The sequence below is a fragment of the Anopheles funestus genome, chromosome 2RL (assembly GCF_943734845.2).
Source record: "Anopheles funestus chromosome 2RL, idAnoFuneDA-416_04, whole genome shotgun sequence".
NCBI classification, from domain to species: domain Eukaryota; kingdom Metazoa; phylum Arthropoda; class Insecta; order Diptera; family Culicidae; genus Anopheles; species Anopheles funestus.
Genome location: NC_064598.1, coordinates 53,666,532 through 53,692,307, shown reverse-complemented (window position 1 = coordinate 53,692,307; position 25,776 = coordinate 53,666,532). Strand labels below are relative to the sequence as shown.

General features: G+C 40.6%; 1 protein-coding gene across 7 annotated transcripts in view; it reads left to right on the top strand.

Annotated features, from left to right (window-relative positions):
* The window catches only part of LOC125761033 (glycogen synthase kinase-3 beta-like), a 47,834-nt gene that overhangs the window by 14,917 nt on the left and 7,141 nt on the right, over positions 1–25,776 (top strand). For 3 of the 7 annotated variants that reach the window (XM_049421782.1, XM_049421783.1, XM_049421781.1), the window contains 7 exons: positions 16,759–16,949; positions 19,038–19,121; positions 20,494–20,547; positions 22,200–22,310; positions 22,480–22,717; positions 22,821–23,014; positions 25,516–25,702. In XM_049421782.1, coding sequence (XP_049277739.1) covers positions 16,759–16,949; positions 19,038–19,121; positions 20,494–20,547; positions 22,200–22,310; positions 22,480–22,717; positions 22,821–23,014; positions 25,516–25,702 — 1,059 coding nt within the window. Of the gene's footprint in view, positions 1–749; positions 1,047–9,109; positions 10,874–16,758; positions 16,950–19,037; positions 19,122–20,493; positions 20,548–22,199; positions 22,311–22,479; positions 22,718–22,820; positions 23,015–25,515; positions 25,703–25,776 lie in introns of those variants that run through there. The other 4 variants (XM_049421776.1, XM_049421777.1, XM_049421778.1 and 1 more) reach the window with 4 other exon arrangements.

Genomic DNA, 25,776 nt, shown 5'->3' with positions numbered 1-25,776 from the left:
AAATGTGGTTCAGTATTATGGATAATATACTTAAACATTATAAAAAATGGGCTTTAATACCTTTTTTCGATCTGATTTTAATGCTATGCATCACAACACGATCGTTCTGGGAAATGAGTTTCCCAGTTTCTTTAACCTGTGTGTGAACTCTTCGTGGACTTCAGGCACATATTTTTTTGCGTAGGATGTGAATTCTCTCACGAATTGTACAACCAATGCTGATGTGCATTTTTCTCTAGTTAATGGTAATTCTTCCACATTCTATTTTATGGCTTTTAGTGCACTTTCTATAAAGTTTTTACTAAGATTTATCGACACTTTAGACACTTATGTTACCGAGGTGTCCAGTTCTCTTTTTTTCGGAACGTTGGTATTAAACGATTCAAGTATTATACTACATCAACCACAAATCACTCTTCTTATGCTCCATGTTGATAGTTTTCTCTTATGTGCTCTTCAACATTTGGATTCCTCTTTATGAATCGAAAAAATCCCCATGCCGTTCCATTGAACTGCTCTTTTGGGTCTCTCTTTTTTTCTCTCTCTCTCACTAGATTCATTTATTGGAACACTGTTTGCTGGTGTTGTACACTGTTGGGGGGTTGGTTGTCCATCCGTTCGCAATAGACGAGATGATGGTGCGTTTTCGTACCAAGTTCAAGTCTTGCTGCTCCTGCTGCTCTGCCGGCTGGTTCTCTCTTGGGTGAGAATGTGAGAGCGAAGTCATCCAGAGCGCGGCATAGTCGAAACCAGCCCCCACATAGCCGAGACCTCCACATACGATGTCTCTTGACAGACGGTTCGCGGTTTTCTCGCAGTTTCATCGAAGACACGCGTACGATTGGAAGTGTTTCGCGCGCGCGGTCTCTCTACCCTTGTACGCAAAAGGAGCCGCACGGAGGAAACAGTGAACAGCTTAGACAGTCCCGTAGCAAGTGTCCGGGTTTGCATGTGTTTCTTTTGCCTTTCGTATTTCACAGTATGTGGCGCTTAAATTATTTTACGTTGGAATGTTAAAAGTGCGAGACGTTCTCCACTACCGATAGGTCAGCGACGAATTCACATTTATTTTTTCCTGTACGATCATCACCCCCTCTCGTCTTGTTGTTCTGTGGCTGCCTGCTGACTGTTAACACCGCGTGCTAAGTTTGCAAAAATCGTCGCCTACTTTTCATGGGGTTGCATTTTTGCTGTTCGTCTTCTTTCTTTTTTTTCGTTGCTCCAGTGTCTTATTCTTCTTCCTAGCGCGGTACTGCTCCAACCGCCGCCGCCAGGGTGGATAAGCATTTAAAAGTTGCCACAGGAAAGAAGATGGTGCGAAAGAGAACGCGAAATCGAATGCGTGTGATCGAGAACGAATGTGTTGTGTGGGCTGTGGGTGGAAAGGAAGGAAGGAGGGAGAAAAAAAACGTCAACGTCACACCCCGCGGTTGTCGTCGCTGTTTCCTATCTCTGTTCCCCACTCGCAATGTGTGTGCGTGCATTATCCATAGGCGCGGTGGCTTAAGTCTCGTGCGCGCTCGTTTCACCGCGTGCGTTTAACGTTGTGTGTACGTGTGCGTGGTCTGTGGCGTAAAAATCGGCGATAGAAAATTTTTTTATACCACAATGCCCCGGTGAGTTCGCGTTTCGGATTTCGGCGATGCGTCAAACTGGACTTTTGTTCCGTAGCGAATAATGTGAAAAAGAGCAAGAAGAGTAACAGAGTAGAAAAGGAAGAAAAAATTGATTGATAGAATGTGACTAGAATGAATGTTGTAATCAAAACAAATCCCATTCCTGTTCTTTTTTTTGGTATTACTTCTCCAACTTGACTGCTGCTTCTAGAAAGATCCAAACAAGAAAACACAATCGTGCAAAGTCGCGTGCGCCTTTCCTTTATACACAGATCCCCAGAGCATACACAGACCAGTGAGTAGGTCTTATCGACTTATCGACTTAAATACCACTCGCAATCAAAGCGAAGAAAGCAACTGACATTTTCGTTCCGCTTGCAACATCATCCCCTTGCGAGCCGGGGTGTGAAAATTGGTGAAAAGTAAGCCAAAAAATAAAAATAAATAACGTCCAATGGCCATCAACTCCTTCGAACCACCCCATCCGCGGTTCGTTGTGCTAGTTTACTTCTTCATTCGATCTCGTTCCCACTCATGCGTTTTTAATCGTTCTCTGACTACGCGCGTTCATCTTTAGTGCAAGTGTCACGACGGGAAAAAGGCGAACAGCAGCAGCAGCAGCAGCAGCTCCCCCTTGTTACCGTGTGTGCGATCGAAGCGAAAAAAAACATGTGCCGGTGTGCGTGTCTTCACCACTGTCGTCATAGTGATGATTACAGCTAATTGTTGTTCGGTAGATTATTTAATCGGGATCGATTTTGTGCGTACCTTTTACTTCCATCCGGTTGGGATGGTTGGCTATGGGGGGTGAGCACTTCCACGTGGAATAAAAAATAGTGTAGTCCTATCTAGCCCTAAAATGAAAAATAAACCTAAAAAGTGTGTGCGCAGCGGAAAGTATCAGTCGCACGCGCTCGCGCGTGTGTGTGTGCGTGAATTTGTGGATAATGCTGCACGAGACCTGTATGCGTGTACGTGCATGTGGTGCTTCTGTTAATGTCTACCCATCGAAAAACCAGCGCATTTTCGTTATTTAGTTATTTGGACATCCGTGTACTAACTTCTTGTAGAATAAGTGTGTAAAATGCAATGGAAAGTGTAATTATGGTGGTTGTTCATCGTATTTCAACTTTCACTGGACGTTGTGTAATGTTCACCCGGGTGTGCTGTGTTACGTCCTTGGAAAGCATTGGCAGAACTAAGGAAATATGAACGCAAAGTGTCAAACCCCCAAAAGCGCTTGCTTCACGTTTTAGTATCGGTCTCGAACGAAACACTCGCTCGCTCAGTAACATGTTTATCAGTTTATCTTTCAATTCCCCTTGGTAGAAAGCGATGGTTATTCATGTTTGGGGTGATGCCGGCTCAAAAGACGACTATGCAATGGCTTTTCTGTCCGTGAGATACCTTTCATTCAACAAAAACGAATTTGATCCCCACCAAAAACTGTAAAACACAATACTATCCCACACTCTGCCGCAAGACATTGAAATGAAAAACAAAACTGGCTGTGGCAATATGTTCCCCCTATCTGTTAACAATTTCAACGCCCACACGACAAACCCAACTTTGCTTTTGAACTTTCGTCCACTTGCTTGAACCTACATACAGCTGTAGGCTGAACTTTCCTTTACTTGGGAGCTGACACTTGGAAGCATAATGTGATCTAGTTCGCCTCACCGTTCCAGCGATCGTGGATGATCTTGTCGGAAATGGGGTGATCATGGTCCGACTCACGCACGTAACACGATTGACGTTCGGTGTATGACATCGAGAACTTTTATCCGACTGTCAACTCCCACAACATAAGCAGAAGACGGCTTAAACACTGTTTATGATTGCAAGAATTTTACCCCTCCAACTCTCTAATGTTTTCTTCTTTTCGCTTGCCATGAAATGACTCAGTTTGTGCGGTTTTGTAAAACAAAAAAGAGGCAAAACGATAAATTCGATTTCCACCATTTTCCGGACGGAACAGAAAATCAATCAGCGCGAATCACACCGCCCTCGTTTTATTCCGGCCCGCGTAGGTTTTTCAACTCTGGGTGCTTCTGTCAGCTGTGCTAACTCTCAGGAAGACCCCAATCAATCAATTGATGGAATAATTTTGCACCAATTTCTGTCCCCTTGCCAAGGTTTTGTTCTGAGGGAGTTATGTGGGGATGTTCGATTTGGACGGCTATTGGCACGAATATCGAACTCATCTTTTCTACGATAACCTTGAATCGGCAGCAGCTGCTAGAACCGTGGTTTCATCGTCAAATAAGGTACAGAGCGTGTATAAACCCGCTACTTCCCCTTTAAGCATCATAATCTCATTTGTAAACCATTATCTCAAGTCAAGCCGCGGTGGTACTTGAAACTGATTGTCTGGTGGGTACATAAACGTGAATTGATCATTTTCAATTATTGAGTTTTTCTTTTTTAAAGTATAAATTTCCGTGCATGAAGAAGTACGAGAAATTTAGTCTAAGCACATAAGTTATCTCTTCTTTTTTTACATTAAAATCGCTTCTGGTAAGCTTTTACAACACACTTCTGCAAAGCAAACATCGTTCAGTGGCCAAAGTTTCAATTTTGTAAATTGTTAAGGAAACGACCGCTGCTGTTCCGTTTTTTGTACTTTTGCCGAAGAGCGTGTGCATTTCAGAGGTGTGTGTACTTTTCAGAAAGAAAAACATCGGGAAACCCTTGTTAATTGCCACTCGATAAAGTGTAACATTATCGAGCAAACGTGACACAGTTACTTAACAAACACGGACGGGAAGCTTTTTCACGTTGCGTGATACTGGCCATCATCAGTCCATATTGCTGAACGAAATAAAAAGCAAAGAAGTCTGTGAAATGTTTACTAACTGGATTGGATTCCATGAAATGAATAGCTTTTTGAAGAGCGTTTTTTTATTTATTTATTTTGGACAACAAACGACGACCGCATACTTCAAGGAAGTTAAGTTTAATTTCCTGTTAAATTACTCAAAGGAAGTAAAAATGTTGCGCTGTTCTTTGCGATTTATAAATGGATTTATTAATTTATTTTATAAATATAAATTTATAAACTTTTACAGTTTTCTGCTTTACATAAAATTTTATATGAAATTGTGTTTTACCGATGCCAAAAGATAGTTGTGAAATATCTTGTTATGGTACAAAAACTTATAACAACAGGTATGGCGTTGTTATTACCTAGCTTATGCGTGCCCGGACGCGATATCTTCCTACGCTATCGTTCCTTTTCACGTTCTCTGAGGTCATTGCGTTTTCATCGCGTTTTCATCTTGTGGACCACGGGCGCCGCACGTAACGATTGGATGACGTTTCGTGGAATTCCGTGGTTCGTGTTTCACCAACACCGGTTTGGGCTGAGTTTGTTCGCACCGAGCGGACCGCATGGCATGACTGTTTCAGCAGAAAGTGTCTTCCTTGCAAGCTGTAGACGGGCGATCCCGTCCCATAAATTGTAAATTTGTGTTTCATAGCATTTTTAAACTGTCGTTGACTCATTGCCAGATTCGGGCCATACTACGCATATGGTACGAAATTACTCTTTTTTTTGCTACACTGCAGAAATACAATTATCAAGAATATAGTTCAATTAATAAAAACAATTTAAATTGTGTTTTGTTTAAAAGCTAAACAGAATTTATTTCATTAATAATTCAACTTCGATGCGATTACTTGAGAGTAAAAAGCAATCTACTAGCAATTTGCGTCCGAATTCTGGAGTAGGAAAGCGAAATGGTTTTTTTTTCATTTCTTGTGCCATATACAACCAATCCACCCACCCACAATTCTACACAAGTTCGCCAAAATGGACTGAAATGTAGAAAGAAGTGAAGCAAAAACAAACAAAATGCGTTCACTATCCACGGATAACATACTTTCTTTTTAACACTGGTGGTCATCCGAAGAACGAAATGGAAGAGAGCAAAACAGACGTTGTTGGTCTCCTCCTTGGTGTGATTTCTCCGTAAAGATGGGGGTCAGTTCCTACACTTCTTCGTTACCGTTGCCTGCGTACGCTGCCGATAGAGGCAGTAGTCGGGCTGACTGCAGTTGGTGAGAGTTTAAAATAAATCATTCGCCTTCTGGCTTGGCTGTTAGTGGTGCTAAAAATAGATCCCCGAACTGCGAAAATATGTATGTTGTGTATGCGTTTTATGTTACGGGCTCCACGATGAATGATCACAACAGAGAGAGCACATCTGTGTGTACGTGTTGTGCATGAGCCTGTAAGAAGAGAGAAAGGATAAGAAATGTTCATGTTGTTGCGCCTTTTGCTGTTACTGCTGTTGTATCGGCATATTCTGCAACTCAAAGTTTTGCCGTTTTGTGTATCGTTTGATCATGCATAATGGCCGGAATGGTATCTAACCGTCGATCATATCTAGAAACAATCGACAAGTATGTGTAGATCGGAAGCAACAACAGTTCATTGCTCTCTAAAGGAAATTTCTAAACTAAATGGAACGGTAGCATAAAGCATTATTTCTGTAGCATAATATTTGTACAGCTTGGCTGTATTTTGTTTTACGACACCACTAGCTCCGCCCTATCGCAGGTCGGGCTAGAGGATCGGCATAGATTCATCCGAGAGCCGCAGTTCTGATCACGATGACTCTCTTTCGCTTTTGGTTCAAGGAATGTTGCTCGCCCTAGCATCGTGCGTTGACCGCTACAAGTTATATGATGCGTCGTGGACCATGCCAAACTCATTACAAACATTGCATTAAACGCGCATTCGCGTGTGTGTATTTGGCACCATCCCCGCAGTACCGGTCATCACACGGTACTAATATAAAAATGTCACAATTAGAGCAAAAGCTTATGCAATCCGTTCTTACAATATTTATATTACGGAAGGTGGGAACGTACGACTACTTAATATTTTAAATGCTTTTCTATCGGACTATTGGTTATTGTTTAATAAAGCCTTAAAGAATCGTTTTAAGAAAAGACACGATAAAGTGCAAATCAACTCAATACAGTTGGTCATTTTCTCGATGTGGTATAGCATATGTGGCATGTAACTGCGACAGGAAGGAAGAATATGTTTTCCTTTGTCCAATCCGTGCCACGATAAATATTTATAAAACATCCACTCGTGGGTCTTGTTGTCAGACCCTGTTCAGGTATCAGCTATCTTTCATAAGTTAACGTTTTCATCATCCTTCACCCCATCGTGTTTCGATTTCGCTTTTGGTCAAAAACACACGAACCTCTTTTTCTTCGATCGATCGAGAAGTGTTCATGCTTTTCCATTGCCAAACCGTGGACGCGTATTTTATTGTTCACTTTATTTGCTGCTGGCCGTTCCAGCGTAGTTGTATGTACGAACAGGGAAACAAAGTCTAAATTAAAGTGCATCATCACTTGGTGGAAACGCCACCAGACTTTGCACCGTACGAATTTTTTTATAAAGAAAATCAAAAAAGACAATGGAGAAGAAGGATTCATTCGTCTGGAACATTCGGGACACTCCCCGACTCTGTCATCCCCGTGGTATTGTACAAAAATTAGCAATCGGATTGTGACTTTGTCTAGTTTTCAGCGTTAAGAGAAAGGCTCATTTATAAAACATTTAATTAATTTTTAAATCATTCAAGCAATATCCCAGTTAGTTCACGGTTCCATATTGTAGTATTTTATATGTGTGTTAGGGTTCTTCTTTTTCTTACGATTTAACACCTCACTTAGCTGCTTTTTTTCTGTTCTTATTTTTGTACGATTAAGAATGAAAGAGAAACAAAAGAATCAAATGCGCGAATGTGTCTCAACCTTGACTGGGGGGGATCGTTCCTTTCGTTCTACTGTGCAGCACGATTGTTGAATTGTTTCCTCGCTATGGCTCACTGGTCAACAATCGACAGTTTGATGGATACATTACCCCGTTTATTCAACCGTGTGTATTTTTTTTTTACGTTTTGTTCGTTTGTCCACAATTCGTCAAGCAAGGAATTTCGGCTGATGCAATCGCGCAACGACATTTCATCAGTTTATCGGCACTGACTGGTGTATCACTTTACATGTTTTATCAATACAATAAAATTAAGCCCATACACAAGCACTTTCGATACTTTTCCCATGGTGGAAAATATAGCGCTTCCGCGCTTATCATCGGTCGAGCCCATTAGATAGCGTTTATGTGGCTTAGCCAATCTAGCAGGAATTAGGGAATGAAGCCCAGTTGTGTCTCATTTCCTCTGTCGTAGTTTTCTGTGTCCATCTTTGGGGGTTTTTTTTCAAACGTTTCGGATTTGGTGACTAATTGCGTGTGAAAATCTTCCACCACTAAAGTGTGATCCGTTATGTGAGCAGGAAATAAACACCCAATAGTCTATAAACGGTCGATCATAAGTTCGACCGAGATGATCACCGTGAAGGACACGATACACACACATACATACCCAGTAGCATAAGTCTACTATAAACCTGTCCTGGGGTGAAGTTAGAACCGGTTGCTGATAAAACCTGGCGGCGAATAATTAACCAGCTCGTCTCCCTAATGGCGAATTGAAAACAGGCTACCGACAAAAAGGTTGCTAGAACGATACGTGCCTCACGGCATAACAGTTACCGTATAGGGGGTGTCATGTTTTACATAAGACAAATGTCTCATCGCATTGGAATGCAAGGTTTTTGCTCCATGGTTCCATCGTTTCGGTTTTATTATTAACTCAAAATTTGCAACAACCTTCACCTTGGGTTAAGTTGCAATTTGACCAACGATTTGAGTTTTGTTGAGAAATAATAACAATTTCTCCTGAAATTCGCATACGTTTGATAAATAGTGTTAGATCATAAACGCAGTTTTCACACTAATCCACTGCTATAAAGGAAGTAGTTGAAAACGGATTTTATTGCGAGTTATTTGTATTTTAGTTATTTACAATCTACGCATTACTCTCACCATATGCCTCAATATTTTTAAGTTCACGAACACGTTCCATCAACGGCTCGTGGTTATTTTCTCTCGTCAATTTGTTGTGCTTTTGCCATTCGTAAACAACAAAAAAAGGTGTCCCTTAAGTTATGGCCACAAAACAAGAACAATGAAAACAAGCAATCGAAGATGTTTTTGGGTTGCAGACTTTTGACTTGTGCGCCATTTTAACAACTGTCCCTCCCATTAAATTGACTGTCGAGCCGCTGGAGAGTGATCGTAAGATCTCCCCTTTTGCAAGAGAGCCCTTTCCAACGCCAAAACAACAACCTTGTTTCGTTCAGCATCAATATACGCTCTCACCTGTGGGGTGACTGAGCAGATTTGATGGTGCGCAGATTGATTTAAGACGCAATTTCTTGGTTCTTCTTTAATCCCATCCGTTGTAAAGTTGGGTGGCCACTTTCACGACTAGAGTACAGTATAGAGTTCGGTGTAGTGTGCAGCAAGTTCCTCGACACTGGGTGGTTACTGTCGTTGATCGAGAGTGGGAAGTTCCCGCTCCGTTGGGGATTGCATTGCGTGGTAATTCTGCAAGCTCCAGGCAAAAGACAGCTTCGAGGAGCATCGTGTGTTTGTGTGTGTCTTTTGGCAAGCACCTCAGTATGCCGCGGCACAGTGAGACCTTGTTTCGGTGGCAAAACAGTCGGTGCCAAGAAGTGCAAATGGAACGGTCAAACGTGCCGACGTTTGCAGTTTTCTTTAACATTATTTTGTATTGCGCTACGTTGGGAAGTCGCGTTCGTGGGGTTTTTCCCTAAGCTAGCTAGATCAGTACAAAGGCTCTTTTAGAAAGCAGTTGGTGGATGGTGATCGTCAGCATTGTCGCATTTAGGGTAGCAAACGTTTGACATCGCAGCATCGACCATTTCGATGCAGGCAATTGCATACAATCGTCAAAGTCGCCTACGGCCGTTTGGGAGTGTTTCGTTCGAAGTCCTTAAGATATGTGTTCGGTTTGTTCCGGTGTCTCACAGATAAGTTTGTAATTCTTCCCTCAACAGAGCGTGTGTTTGTTACTCTAATCTAAAGACAACGTACATAGTATAAATAAGCAAGTGATAGCTTCCTGTTGCGCAGCGAAAAGCTTCTAGAGAAGGGTGTGCGCTGTGGTTCGAATAATTTGCTAAATCGGTGCCATAATCTTCTGCCCGAAATAAAATGGCAGCAATAGCGAGTAGTGCGGTACGAGAAATGACTGATAGTGTAAGTGGGATGTCGGGCACGGCCAAGTCATCAACATCGGCAGCACCAATCATAACGTTGCCGGGAGTGTTTCGGAGACGCATCGAAAACCTCAAGCACAATAGTGAGTGCGAAAATGATGAGCAACGCCACAACCAAACATTACCCTCATTTGCCGACGCCAAGATGGCCGCTTCCGACTCCGGTGTGTTCCTCTCGATGCAGGACATCGATCGAGACCCTCCAGGAAGTGGATCCGGTAGTGTGATCGGTATGTCACGGTTGCTTTCGAACGGTGGTGGCAGCTCTGGTGCTCGCACCAAGGAACCTACACCACGGTTAGATCGTGATCGTTGCCCTGGTGCACTGGAAGGCAAAATCGCCGGCAACACTGAAGTATTGCAGCGAAAGGTCGTACGGGAAGAGGAAGACCCTGCCAGGGATGGGAACGATAACGGTGTAGATAACGACGACGAGGAAGTTGGTATAACGCTGCGGCTGGGAAAGAAGAAACCCGAACTGAGACTGATGAAGGATCGTACCTGTCAGAGTCTGCCGGACGTCAACAGTCCACGACCGAAAGCGTTACCGAAGGTAGTGACCGCCTGTGATAGTACGGACACGGATGGGTTCGGTGAGGCCGATGACGACGACAACGAAGACGGCATCAATCAACCGTCCGCACTGGTGCGACCTAGTGATACGGGTGGCACATCCACAATGGCTGCAATAGTGGAGCAACCTACGGGTAGCACCAGTGATGAAGAAGAAAGTGTTACTGCCTCTACCGTTGTTCCTGCTCCGAACAATCCACTAGTGAAGCCGGTACCCGTGCCCGGTCCGCCAATATCTGACCCAAACGTCCTGCAAGTGTTCGCCATCGATCCCAAGCTAATCAACAAATACGATGGTTTGGAACAAACGCTTTACTACATCGACGAAAACGGCAGTCCCAAGATCCGCGAGAAGTACGCCATACAGCGACAGTTGGCCGAAGAAAAGCGGCAACGAAAGCAGCAAAAGAAGCTCGAGCGGGCAGCCAAGTACGGTGGTTCGCTCGACGGGGAACCGCCGGTGCAGTGTTCCTGCTTCAGTTTTAGTCGACTGTCCCGCAAGCTCAAGGAGATGTGTAAGTGAAACTGTTGTTGATCTGCTGATCGTCACCTGCACGTTAGTATTTAAGTAAATATTTGCCCACAACACTAACTACTGAGAGCGACCGGTTACTTCGAGAGCCGGGTGATTGAAGTGACTGAAGGTGATAGAACGTCCGTAACGTCCTGAACTCTGTGATAAGAACGATGGTCAGGTGTTGTGTGCCACGAGGTTTATTTTATTTGATTGTTTTGTTTATTTTCGTCTTCAGGAAGCAATTATCAACCTGATTTCTTATCGCACATGCTTTGTTTTTTTTAGAAAAGCACGCGGATTAAAACGCGCAAATTTTGATTTATTTTTTGCGCGACAAATACTCATGCGCATCTAGTTAAGCGTGCTGTTTGTTGCCGCGCCTCTAAACATTTGTCTCGAATTCTGTTGCTAAATGACTTGAAATAATGTGCAATGGAGTGTTTACAGAGAAAAGTCAATAAGCAGGATTGCACCGTTCGATCCTTTACCGTTTAGGAGAAACTAACCAAGTAAAGCAATGTAGTATTGTTTATTATGGTAAAGGTGTTTTGAAAGTCAACCCGTTCAATACGTGCTACTATTGACGTCAGGTAATACGCAAGCTCGATTAATGTGCAAATAAGCATGTAGGAAGAGAGACACAGGATGATTGGTCGTTCTGTCGTTCGTGGATTATGAAGCAAATGGTGTAAATATTACGTTCCCACTGCTGTATAGGAATGACCGTTTGTGGTTCTTATAAAATGTGGATACATAGTTAAATTGAGGAATTGAAGGTGTAATTATTTATTTTATTACCAACCTTTTCATTCGCTTCCACATCCAGAGAGCGATTAATTTCGTTTATGTAAAATACTTTTCGTTAAAGAGTAAGATTGTTTTTAAGCATTTGCTAACAAAACCTTGAATCATCAATTCGCAAATACAGACTAATTAAAATTCCTACCAAACGGGATATATAACCCGTCCGGGCAAGTCATCACCCCATCGCACACAAGAAAACTTTATCGATGGCGCGACAGCCCTCTATCGTGAAGCAGCATTACGGATGTAACTAATTATCCAACACTTATCGTGCATGGTACAAGTTTCGTTTTTGTTGAGTTCATCAATAAACGAAGCGATCATCATCGACAACGTGAGTTTAACCTTTATATTTAGAACTTTTAGCATAACTGTTTGATGTTTAACAAGTGCAAAACTGCACCACTAAATAATGGGTCTGCATTGCGTGAGCCCTACTGAGGTAACATACGAGACATGGTGAACCTTGAAAGTGAGACCATGTACCGCTGTAAAACCCGTTCCAATACCACACGGAACTCGACGGCTGCAGCCTTTACCATTGAACTCTCCTACCCACCCATGCAGGCGTACAGTGGTTTTCGATGAAATACACGAACGAACCAGTCATTCGTGGATCTCCTTAGTGTTTGTAGCCGGTTTGAAAGGAAACATCAACTACCAAGCTAGTAACAAGATCATTCACGATCTTGTTACGTCTTACCCAGGTCGTCTAATTTCAACTTCCGCAAACAAATATATTGCTCGCTTCCCGTCTTCCTTTACGTCAGTGCAAACTTTTGGTCATGATCAAAAAGCGGAACACTTCCTACCAGACAGGAAAAGGTCATTTAGAAATGGAACGACTCTGTAACTGTAAAATGATTGATTGCTGCTCAGGTATTATTGAACTAATTCGTGTGTCGAGGAATGCTTTCTAAGACACACTGCACCTAGCACAACATATTCCAGAACAGTGGTGATTTAACAGCCTTTTTTGTTTGTCGAAGTTTGTTCTCGTGAACGAAGGGGATCACACAAATTCTCGTTCTCATTTGTTTTGCGTCTATTAATTCCTGTCTCAAGGTGGGATGGCAAACAAACAGCGATATGCTAGCTAGAGATAGTGAGTGCGGTTGTCATCCTCGAACAGAGTTGATACTGCGTCGCCCGTTCATAAGTACATACGGTTCATGGCAAAAGCACAGCCCTGAAACATGAAGATAATGTTATGGTAAGTCTGGGAACACATATTCAAATAATCAGTTATTTGACTGAACTCTCGTAGCTTCGGTGTCAAGGAGAGACAGTCAACTGTGTGTTCCAGGACACAAGCACCCACAGCGATGCTGTAAACAACACTGTGTGTCAGTAAATCAACGCAAATAGTGATGCTCTATATTGCGGCCATGTCAAAATCTTAGACTTCTTTATAATAACTTTCTTCAAATGATCTTTCATCAATGGAGCTACGATCTTACCGTATTTCTATAAATATAAGAGGTTGATCGAAGACTAAGTTTGCAGCAAATAGAAACAAACATCTCCTTAGTACGCTACTTTCCTAACTAACTCTGGTCATAATCACGCGTCATCCTTATCGCGAAAGTCAATCGGTGTTACGGTTAGCAACAATTAACCTATGATTTCTCCATGTGCTGTCTCTTTGTTGAGCAGAAGTAAGGCTTATCAATATCAGTGACGAAATATAAAACAATAAATAACGATTCACGAAAATTAACCGCTACTGCTGCAGCCTTACAAGATTTATCTACCAGCGAGTTATATATTTGCGGAGGCTCGTCATTATCGCGATACTATGATAGCCCAGCAGCAAATTGGTTACAATTCTTATCTTCGATCGCTAACTCTGTCATGTCATAATGAATGGGTTGGTAACACAAATCGGTGTTTTGGTGTGATCACTGAAATCACTGAAAGTAACTCTTATTTGCTAGGTTTTCGTGTGATTTTTCGTTCTGGGTGTGTCAGCTATCTCACTTTATTGTTGAATACATCCTCACGTTTATTAATCCATTGGCTTTACATCACCACTGAACAGATGGGCATTTCTTTCAACAAATTTTTGTTTTTTATTTTATTTCAAAAATTTAACGTGCTGACGAATATAGCCAGGCCATAGTAGAATTATATCCGAAATACATTCTGAAATATAATACAATTCCTTTATTTTATACATAATATTATTTATTATGCATATATTTTGAAGTGGTCTGACTATTAGGTACCACGATAACCTGCTGCTACAAGAGGTGATAACCTTCGATCGACTCATCTTGTTTTGCACAGAGAGGCGTCCTGCTGTTATTGGAGCAGCACTGCTTGATAATGATGTATTTAGAACAAGCACTAAAGTATTGCAAAGCACGTTGGCAAAGTATGTTACTTCTTCACTTCTTGATCAATATACGTTCTGCTTTCCGGACATTGCCAAAATAACATTAGACTCTTTACAGTTAACGTATTCAATTAGGAAGACAACATGATATCCTGAAATTAGCTTTATTGGAAGTGAATTTCGATCATTCATATACCATTGATCAACTATAACTGAGTTCTACGTCAAATTTTATATAGAAATTTTGTTTATAATCAAGATTAGCTTTTCTCTCATTAAAACCATGAGATGTATCTTATCTCAGTACCTACTTACCACGCAACAAATGTATAATGATTGAGCAGTATGTAGGAGTTCGACATTGTGTAATGAAATAACGATTGTGCATAAATGGAAGAAATCTATTTAGATAAAGGCTATCTAATCAGCATCAACGGCAAAGTATAATCTAATATTGAGGAGCTCGCGACTACATCAATTTCTTGACCGACTAGAACCGGTAAAATTGAGTTATCTTCAAGCTTTGATAGTCGAAGACATCATTAAACATAAATTTCTTTGATGTCACATGTAGCTTTACTCCGTTCTTACATCAGTATCCGCGATGGTATTGATTGCGGTGTAAATGATGAATTGAAGTCATACACTTTATATGATGGAAACCGACGACCTGGCAGAATTAACAATACTGACCGTTGTTCAAAGTTAGAGTCGAACTGTTATCTTGTTCTGGCGGTCCGACGACAGCTAGACATCATCTCGAAAGGTGCAGCAAAATCGAAAGACGAAGATCGATATCAAAGTGATAATATTTCGTTCTTCCTGGAGCTTGAAGCAATCGACCATGCATTTGAAAAATATCTGAACAAAATTGACTTTGTCTACAGAAGGAGTGACTGAAGATTTTAGTGAAGAATGTTTTAACAAAGATCTCCAATCGACAGAGTTAGGGAAAGCATCAAACGGAAGATCAAACACTATCATTTTGAGGTCAAAACAGTGTGTCAATTGATCATCAATGTCACGAAAATGTTGAAACAGATGCTAACTTTTTGCTTTTGGACGTTTTTGACTGAGGTTTAGACAAGCCGACGACCGGTCGGTAGGGCGTAAGTCAATTGTTCTGTAAAGCTTATTAAATGTTTAAGCCAAATTTGTTTAGATCTATTATCTTCATTCGTTTTTTTTCGTCGCCCGTCTACGTTATGTGTCGATGAGAATTAGTTCAATTTGCCGCTGCAAAACATGATAGGTTCTTGATGGCATGGGATTAAAATTAACTGTTTGCTAAAAAGGTAACAAACCAACGTACTCTGTGCAGCAGTATTGTCATTTACCATGCAGACCCTGACCGAGTATAAAACAAAAAATAACTAAATATGTAGGTTAGTGTTTCGCAAAACTTCAATGCAAATTTCCAACACAGGCTCTAGTGCCCAATATCAGTAGGATCAATCCTAATTCAATTGGCCTAATTCTGGTTGCTAAACATTTGCACAACGTAGCATCTAGCCCTTTTTTGGGGATATGTGTGGTAAACCTAGCCTATACACCTGTAAAAATCGATAGGATCCACAACAATAGAAACAAATCAAAATGGAATTTTCTGTTACCATGTAGGTAGTTTTCTTTCCGTGCGTTTATAAACATTTCTAAAGCAATAGGTACATCCTACATTCGGTTCTGTAGGAATAAAAAAGGAAAACAACCCACACATTTTGTACCATCACAGTCTCGGTCACTTTGATTGGGCAATTTTGTTTCTCATACCATCAATTCTTATAATCGTTCTAATCGATTACTAATGCTACTACCGGGCGCATGAATTGCTGTGACGACGACAGCACGTCCCGCTTAGGACCCGCTAACGACGGCATACCAATTCCCGATAAATTATGCAAAATTTCACCTCCACGAAACGGGTGATCGGTTAACGCTAACATTATCGTCATCATATATCCCATAAAGGCTTTTGCGTCACTACTTATGTTCAGTAAAAATATGCAAGAATCAATCGATTTGGCGTAACAAAAAAGAAAGCTAAAACATGTTGTTGTTTCATTCAATAGCTCTAGGAGCAAAGTGAATGTCCGATTGATTAACTTTTTTGCAAATGATGGTTTATGTAATGGTGGTTGCTTTGTTAGATATGTACAAATAATTCAAACAGGTGAAATTCTTAAACCCAGCTGAGAATAGTTATCGTTCGTTAGTAGCCTGCGATTTTCTAAAAATACACCCATGTAACGGTTCTTTGCTGTAATTGTAATAGCCCCTTCAAACGCAAAAGGTGCTGAGGGTTGTGCCAATCAGCAGATCGATATTTCATTTTTCCGTTGATATGGTCAGTCAAAAATTCTTACTGCGTAGTGTTCTTTTGAAGACCCCAAAAATGTACCTGTTGTGAATTATAAAGAAATTAGTACAAATTATCATTTTTAGAACAACTTTTAGAACCTGTCGTGAAGATAATTTTTACCTCTAATTAGAACAAATCCTAGCAAGCGAATGGATAGCAACAGTCCTTTACAAAACATCAACCAGAATTTGCAGATCGGTGGAAAATGTACTGTTGCGAAATACTTTCTCCAGCTGGTTTGTGTCTGAATATCATTAAGTGAATCCGCTTAACGAAGTGTTCAACCCTTCTTAGCGCTTGGTGGCGCTTACCTTAACACCCGAATCATATTTCTAATCGAATTTACATCATCTTCTTTCTCTCTCCGCTCATCTTTCCACAGGTAAGGACGGTTCCAAAGTGACGACGGTTGTAGCTACACCCGGACAAGGCCCAGATAGACCACAGGAAGTATCATACACAGATACTAAGATAATTGGCAATGGAAGCTTCGGTGTCGTCTTCCAGGCGAAACTCTGTGATACGGGCGAGCTAGTCGCCATCAAGAAGGTGTTACAGGACAAACGATTTAAGGTAAGTGTAAGGAAGGAAGAAATGTGGCATACTGCTCCAGCCAGCTCGGTTGGATGCGGCTGGTTTAGTTGGTGACCGCACCATGCATCACTAACAAACTGAGCGTGCTCTAGTGATAAGTAAGGAAGATGGGCGTTGCTAATATGACTATCATTAGGATGTTATTAGCAACGATTGCGACAGTAGGGTAAAGCGACGTGAATTCAATTATGATGCTACCGTGGTTTGGGGCGGCGGTAGTCCTGTTGCGGATAGATGTAGTACAGAGCAGACATACACGTTTGTCTCTTTAGTGTGTACGGCATTGTTTAATGGTGCACCATATTAGGGCGAGCAAAAAGCAGTACACTTACACCTGCAAGTTTACACTTATTCATTTCCGGCACTTGCATACAGCGCTCTTCGGCACTGGTTTGTTATGGGATGTTAATTAGGAGTCTCGACAGGATGCCCTCGTTGCATCATTCATTTGCCATAGTGTGCACGTATACATGGTGTTGCAGTTTAGCGGTTGCATGTAAATTAACGATTGCACACACCGTAGGGATCCTTGAGCGTGAGGAGTCATTTTTTGTTATTGTGCTTTTAAACGGATAGGATGGATAAGCTTAATAAGCACACAACAGTGGAAGCTCATCGAAAGTAACACGCGTTCAAAGAATTTGGTAGATTATTATCATTTTGTTAAATGGTCGTGTGTCGTTGTAAATATGACGCTGACGTTGACAGTATCAACCTAATGTTTACTGATGAGTCAATACGCTAATGAAGCTGATTCACGATTCCACTTCTCAATATGAAACACGCAACATTTTTGATGGCAAAAAAACGATCTGGTTAAACCGGCCTTAAGCAGTTTAAACCGAAGTAAACAAGTGACTCCGAACATCCCCACTCACCTATAGATAATAGAAAAAAAAATCTCACAAGAAAATAAGGAAGATAATAAATTCCTCGAATTACCACCAAAGATCATCAAGTTATTGTAGGAAGTTTTTTTTCTTGAGGGCACATGACCACAATTTAATCTGAACTAGAGATGAGGGAATAGCTCATTTAAGATGAGTTTTCTCCGAGTGAGTGACTCACGCAAATGAGTTAATATGTTGACTTATTCTTTGAAGAGATTTTCTTAAATATAACCGGTAAACTTCGCTAATGAAAGAGCGAAATGAAAGTCTAACTCTTTAACTTACATTGCAAAGCAATTATTAAATTAAATTGAAGCAAGATTCCAATTAACTCATTTATAAGAAAGATTTAATTCACTCATTCATTCTTACTCAGTTTGCACATCACTAACCTGATCCTAACGCAGCCCATAAGTCTTTCGTTTGTTGACTGCAGATATGATCAATTTAGACGCTATTCTTACAGCCTGCACTTATCAAGCAATTCGAATATAACAATGCGTTGTTTCCGTTATTATTAAATACACATTCTTCAAAAAAAAATTTCAAAACTGATCACAACCGGATTCATTCTTTTCCTTCCTTGGGAGAGTAGTTAAAGTAGCGCAAGCAAGACGTCATCAGAGGTTTCATTTTTGTCCTTGCTTAATTCTCCGCACCATTTATCGATTGGGAGCAGTACGAAGGTTTGCGTGTGCGTGCGATGACCGGTACTACCGGAAAGGAACCGTTGCCTGTGTCAAGGTTTTTTTTTCACCATTCGAATGGTGAATTTTAAGCTATTGCTAGGAGATGGATTCAAAATCCTTAAATATTGCTTAAATCGAGCGCATAGAATGGGTTGTTAAACTTTTCGGTTACTTGTGCTCTAGTTAATGGAAAGAAATTGAATCGTCATGTTCAATAGTCTGGCTTTGCTAGGCGTGAAAATAATAAGGATTATCGATTAACTTCAGAGAAAGAAGCGGCACGCAAGCAACGCTATTTTATGCTTTCGCCCTTGCTTAATCGTCCATCTGTCGGGGTGTGGGCAAGCATTAATTATTCACTTCTTAGAATGTTATTTTTTGTTCAGTATAACAATCTCCCAACGGTATTCTTAACTTCTTTTGGCACTTCTGTTTAACCACAGGCAGATACTGATGAGTTCATTTGTATTTTCTTTTTCTCCTTTCAGAACCGTGAATTACAGATCATGCGACGACTAGAACACTGTAACATCGTTAAGCTAAAGTACTTCTTCTACTCCAGTGGCGAAAAGGTATGTATATACAGTCCGGCGCGTGAAAGATCATATAGTACAGCGACTGTTGCACCGATATCCGTCATCAGGTGTCAAGCGGTGTTAGTTTGCTGTAGCTCAATGGCTTTTAGAGTATTTAGTACCTTTCTACATCCGGCAAAGTCTCACTACTACCGTGTCGACAAATGCTATCGTGCCTTCTGAGTTCTGTGGAACGATGAGCTTTTCCTGAACGACTAAACACATTTTCTTTATAAAACGTGTAACATTCCGGTTTGCGGTTGGGGTTTTGTCGTTTGCAGAATAAGGTCATGGTCATATATCTTTCCGATTATTATGCGATTTTTCCGTCATAATTTTCTCGTGCAGTATCATTGGAATAGAAAGTTTCCTGACAATACAACAGGATATGATATGTTAGTATAACATTCAGTACTGTTTATTTTAAAATTTATTACTATGTAACAGTTCAATTACATAATATATTTTTGGCAGGTCATTTAATATTTAACAGTTCGAATTAGGATGAATCAATCTGATCTTAAATTTATTTTTTTTTCACTTTCTGGATTAAACTAAAATAATTTAATGTAAAGTAAGAAATAAGAAGATAAGAAAAGGATAACGCAACAAGATATAGGATAGATATTATAAAATAAGCTGTACGTAAGATCAATTTGCATTATAGCAAATGAGCACGAAATGAACTAAAAGTACAGGACAATTATGGAAAACACTGTTTCTATTATATTCTGTACTGTATTTCAATTTTTCCGAACTACTTCTTCCTTATGCAATACTCTCGAAGATAGCACGATTAGTAGCGCGACGATATCCATTTAGTATATCCTATAAATTTAAATTAAAAAAAATGTTCTCTATCACCTTAATGTAGATGCCTATAATCGTAATGTAAATAGTAGTATCGTTTACACAGTAAGGTAGATGTGAAATTAAATCAGTGAGCGATTACCAAATTAGATGATCACACAATATAAAATACTAAGCAACTATTTATGACATAGTGCAATTTATATATCAGCACTTTTGTATGCTAAATATCTTTACTGAATAGCAGTTTCTTGTAGTATATTTTTCACGCCAAAGAAGAGATTGTCTCGATGTTTAGTTAAGACATGATGGCATTTCAAGTTTCCAAACCAGATCAATTGCGTATTAATCAACTCTCTTTTCTTTTTTATTTCAACTTGTTCTAACACAAACCAACATCTAATCGCCCATTATAAATCGTCACTGTATAATTCGAAAACAAAAAAAAACTATTCCAAACAATTAATCGTCACTCTCCGAATGAATCTCCATCAAATACCACATCCGTTCAAACACCATTGTCCCAAAACACCCTCACACATACACACAAATTCTACAGCGTGATGATTTTCCCTTGGACATGGGACTATTCGCCGGTGCCTTGCAGTCGCAGGTAGAGAGACAAATGCGAAAATCGAATGAACGAATGTGAAACAAAAAAAACGAATGTGCACACACAGCTAGGCTCCTCGTGCCGCAGATATGCGAACTGCAATGAAATGCAGCTGGTGCTGCGGAGTGCTAGTGTGGTCCCCCTTATCCATCCTCCACCCGTGTATATGCTCTCCGTGCTATCTTTTTGTGTGGCAATTATTGCACTTTTAATAAACATTATTTTACTTACCCTCCAATTCACTTTCCATTGAGTGATCGCGGTATGCTCCCGGCAGCAGAAAGCTCAAGAAACGCTAGTTGAAAATGTCTTCCAGTTAGGCACACACGCACACGTACACTCCCCACACGCATTGTTGATCGCTTTTGACTCATCAACTCTCCATCTGAAATGTAGTGATGCTACTTAAAATCAAACACCAACACAGTTCCACTCAAAGCTAAACCTTCCGATCCATTCCTCCAACGTTTGCTAATGAGTTTCTATGTGTGTTTGTGATTTAGTTCGTAAAATTCCTTAGTGGTTATGTTTCATTTGATTTATAGAAACTCACGGGTTCCATTAGCGCGTGTATATTCATTATCGTGCGGTGGTTTGGCTTTTCGCCAATCATTTATAATCACTAAATTCATTTCTATCGTGTGGTTTAATTCATTTTTTCTTCTCGTTTTTGTGTTTTATTTGTTAATTGACGCAAACTTGAGCTATTTTTTTTTCTTTTTTTGTATTAACCGTTGTGCCGATACTAGGGGACAAGACACGATATTGATGCCCCAAAAAGGCTTAATGTTTAACAACCAAAATTTAAACACTTCTTTGTGACTTTATCCCAGCTTGCGAGGGGTGTGTATGTCCGTTTTTGAGTGTGCGAATAATTTTAAGACAAAAATGTGTTCTATAATATGACATAAGTGGCTTGTTCAAAGAAAAAGCTATCAGATTAAAAAAAAAACTTGCATTAAATATTTAATAGATCCCTGATATGACACTACAGGTTCTTGAGAAGCTATAGAGGTTCAGTTTGAGCTGAAAGTTGCACGTTACACTTTTACAGACACCACAATTCTGTAGTTATTTGCACAAATGGATAACTGTTATTCATTTTCATTCGTATGTCACGCACGTCAATGTGTAACTTTCATTGTGTACAGCTCACGGATCGGTTGCGTGTTATGGAAAAATGGATTCAACATCCAACTGTCTATTGAACCGGTTCTAACAGGATTGGTGTAGATTTGTTCGTCTTAGAAACAAAACAAAATCAAACAAAAGCACTATAAGCTAATATACCATACCATCTGTTTTACATTTTGAAAGGTTTGTGTTCTAATTCGGTGACCGTTTGTTAACTTTTTTGTCCTGCAATCATTACACACAATTGTATTACAAACGTTTAACTGATGATTTTGTAGTTTTTTAACTACGTTAGGCTAAGGTTGTTTTATACTGCAGTTGAAGTATACACGCTTGCTAATTCGATAATAATAGTGTCGCAGTGTGGAGTGGTTAATTCGTTTCAAAAGCCGTTTGAAATTCTGCGCTACTAATGTTTGAAGAGTAATTTACTATCTCTCAGCGTTCACTTTCATATCACCTGTTTCATCGCCTTATTAATTGCTTTTCTATCTTTATTTATTTCTCCACCCTTACAGAAAGACGAAGTTTATCTGAACTTAGTGCTCGAATATATACCAGAAACGGTTTATAAAGTCGCCCGTCACTATGCTAAGAACAAACTAACGATACCTATCAACTATATCCGAGTAAGTAGTAGTGAAACAGATGACAACATATCATCATCTGTCCGGTTACTGACCTGTACTTTTGTTTGTTTTACTTCTTCTACCCATCCTGATTTGTCGCCGGCGTGATGCTTCCTTCCGGTGTGCCGATCGACCTATTTCATCGTCATCTGATGGTTCTGGCGGGCAGATTTACATGTATCAATTATTCAGAAGTCTTGCTTACATCCATTCGCTCGGTATCTGCCATCGTGACATCAAACCACAGAACCTGCTGCTGAATCCAGAGACGGCGGTCCTGAAACTGTGTGATTTCGGTAGCGCCAAGCAGCTGCTGGACGGTGAACCAAACGTGTCGTACATTTGTTCCAGATATTACCGAGCTCCGGAGTTGATATTCGGCGCCATTAACTACACCACCAAGATTGGTAAGAACGATTGCTTCAACGTGTGTGCACGTGCTCTGGTGCACGCTTTAAACATACTCTACTTTACTTTTCATTTTATGAACAACAATGCACACATCATTAGATGTTTGGAGTGCGGGATGTGTGCTAGCAGAGTTGCTGCTCGGACAACCTATCTTCCCGGGAGATTCGGGCGTCGACCAGTTGGTGGAAATTATCAAGGTTCTTGGCACGCCGACACGAGAACAGATCAAAGAGATGAATCCCAACTACACGGAGTTCAAATTCCCGCAGATCAAAAGTCATCCATGGCAAAAGGTACGATGGATATGGGTGGTTTGCCCAGAGCAAACAAAAGAGTAAAAATCACCTAGGACACGTTGCCCGTCAAACCCGTAGCGCGTAGAACCATTTCTTTAATCGTTCTTCACAAAACCCCAAATGAACCCAACTCACCGTAGGTCGCAAGAATGAATTCCCATTCGACCGCGAACCCCTACAATTCTTTTGGGCAATTTATTGGTCTTGATAAAGTTGATCATTTTATTCTTGCATCTTCCTATCCTATTTTTCTCTAATAACAACAAACATTTCGCGGTAAATTCTCTAATAAGCGGGATATTTATTTTTTCCACATCCCCTAAAAGCTTTCTTCCTTACATTTCATTCTTTCTATAACAGTTTACCAAGATAAAGTACCGTTTCGCAGTTTCCCTGCGCTTTTGTCAATGGCGCTATGTGTGTGTTTGTTTTCAAATCACAGATGAACCGATCGCTTTCTAGTTAGATGCCGTTCTAAATTTGTCAACTCCAACAATTACCGGAAACAGAAATCATTTTCCGTACGATTCGCTTCGACTCATTTCAGTTAATGCTAGAGCGAATGTCTTTCCCTACCACGACCAAGACCGACCACCAACGTATTAGAGTAAGAACATGGAAACAGTGTTGTCGAAAATAAGAAAGGAACGAACTCACCGCTAGCCTACCGTTTTTTTTTCTTACTATACTTACGCTCAGTTCGGCCACTACCAACAGCCCCAGAAACACCCAATACGCAAAAAATGTACAACCCACTATCTCCATTCATCCACCAATGATAATTAGTTGCAAAATAGGTCAGAAATACTTCATTTTTTAAGACATTTAGTATCCGTTCTATAAACGGAGACGGTGCAGATGGTATATTTGTAATTTCGATTGAGCGCACATACACGATTTGCAACTTACAAATATCATACAAAACCAGTAGCATATCCACACTCACAAACGCTACACGTGCGTGGCTGGAAAAGCGGAATAATAATGTATCTACGTTTTAACAAGTGTTGATTTACCGTCATACTACTCTCTGTTGTTATGTTGTACTATTGTATCCCTTTCTCGTTATCTTTGTATCCTCTTTATGATGTCTAGAAACTTTTTGTAACACGCGAAGGACCGGTGTCAGATTGGTGTGCTGTGCCTTATATTCATTCGTATGGAATACTAAGCATAAGCAGAATTTAACTATGACTATTCTTCTGATGGTGGTGAAATTAATGCAGTTGGTGGAATTGTCTTACACACGCACACAGAAACGTACACACACGCGCACACGCAAAACACATTCTACTAAATGCAGTGTTCGGTTTAACCTGGTAATGTTTGAAAATCTGCCAATGTGTTTTTTAAATATCGTTTTTTTAATATACTCTCTGGCTAAGCTAGTGCTTTTCTTTCCCTGTATGGGTTGAACTCAGCATTTCTCGTTCGCTTTCTTTTGGGGTGTGATAAGTTTAACATTCAGCACCGTCATCAAAAGTATATGCACGCATATGTAATGTTTGTTGTCGATTCGACTTTTCACCGTGACGGAAAGCGGCCAAGCATTCAGTCATCATTCGAAGCTAATTGTTTGAACCATTCGTTTACTGCATTCATCTTTGCCAGATTTCTTTTTATCTTCGATTCTATCATATGCATTTCCGAGCATCATTATATCGCGACACACCTCTCACGCAGTTCACAACGCGCAGCGGTTTCGCAGCCATTATTGTTTTTTGACGAACTGACTAAAACTGGTGCTTCGAACCATAGTTGGACGATTACTGCTAAGCTGAGTAGTTAATCTCGTTGCGAACTTCGATCATATTCGATGCTTCAAATGACGCACACCGGGGGCACACTGATATTCCTCTCTTTGCTGTGGCACGCGCTCGTTCTGCCGTAACTGAACTATAATGAGTCGGATCGAGTTACTTTATTGAAACGTTCAACATTTCTATCTAATTTGATTGAGCGCTGTTGATCTGATTGATCACACATTTACAATAATTATTTGTGCTTGTCTTACCTTATACGTCACACACGATTTGTTAATTGCTGTTTCTCTTCTGCATCAGCATTCATCAACGATTTCTGCTATACTGAATACTCAAATTTTACAAGCGCGTGTCCCCTAAAACGAATGTTTATTCGCAAGCAATACTTCACAATTTTTCTAACGTTTTACACGAGTTGCGTTTTTTGTGATTTTTTCACTACCATTAATTGTCCGGTTGTCCCGGGCGAATGTCGTGTTCTGTTCTGTTCTGTTCTGTTCTGTTCTGTTTCGTTCACGTTTAATTTTCTCCTTCGCTAATTTGTGACGCCTCCTTGAGTTCTCACTTAGTTTTGGCCTAACGTGTCTTAATGTGTTTTCCTCCCCCTTTGCTAGGCACGCTGATGGGAGTGCGCGGCGCGCGCAATGCAATGCGTTTTGGCCGATCGCGCCTAAAACTTACCCCGACTAACACGTTCCCTATTGTTTTTTTCTCTCACTGTATTCCTTCGTTAAGGTATTCCGGACACGCACTCCACCGGAGGCCATCGCACTGGTATCCCGCCTGCTGGAGTATACGCCGGGCACGAGGATCACACCGATGCAAGCATGCGCTCATCCGTTCTTCAACGAGTTGCGGGAAGGCAGCAAGTATCTACCGAATGGTCGCGAGTTTCCGCCATTGTTCAACTTCACCGAGCAAGGTAAGTTTGAATATTTGTTTTGCAATATGTTTTTGGGTGGTTAATGTTATTAATGCACCTTGCGTTCTACCCTC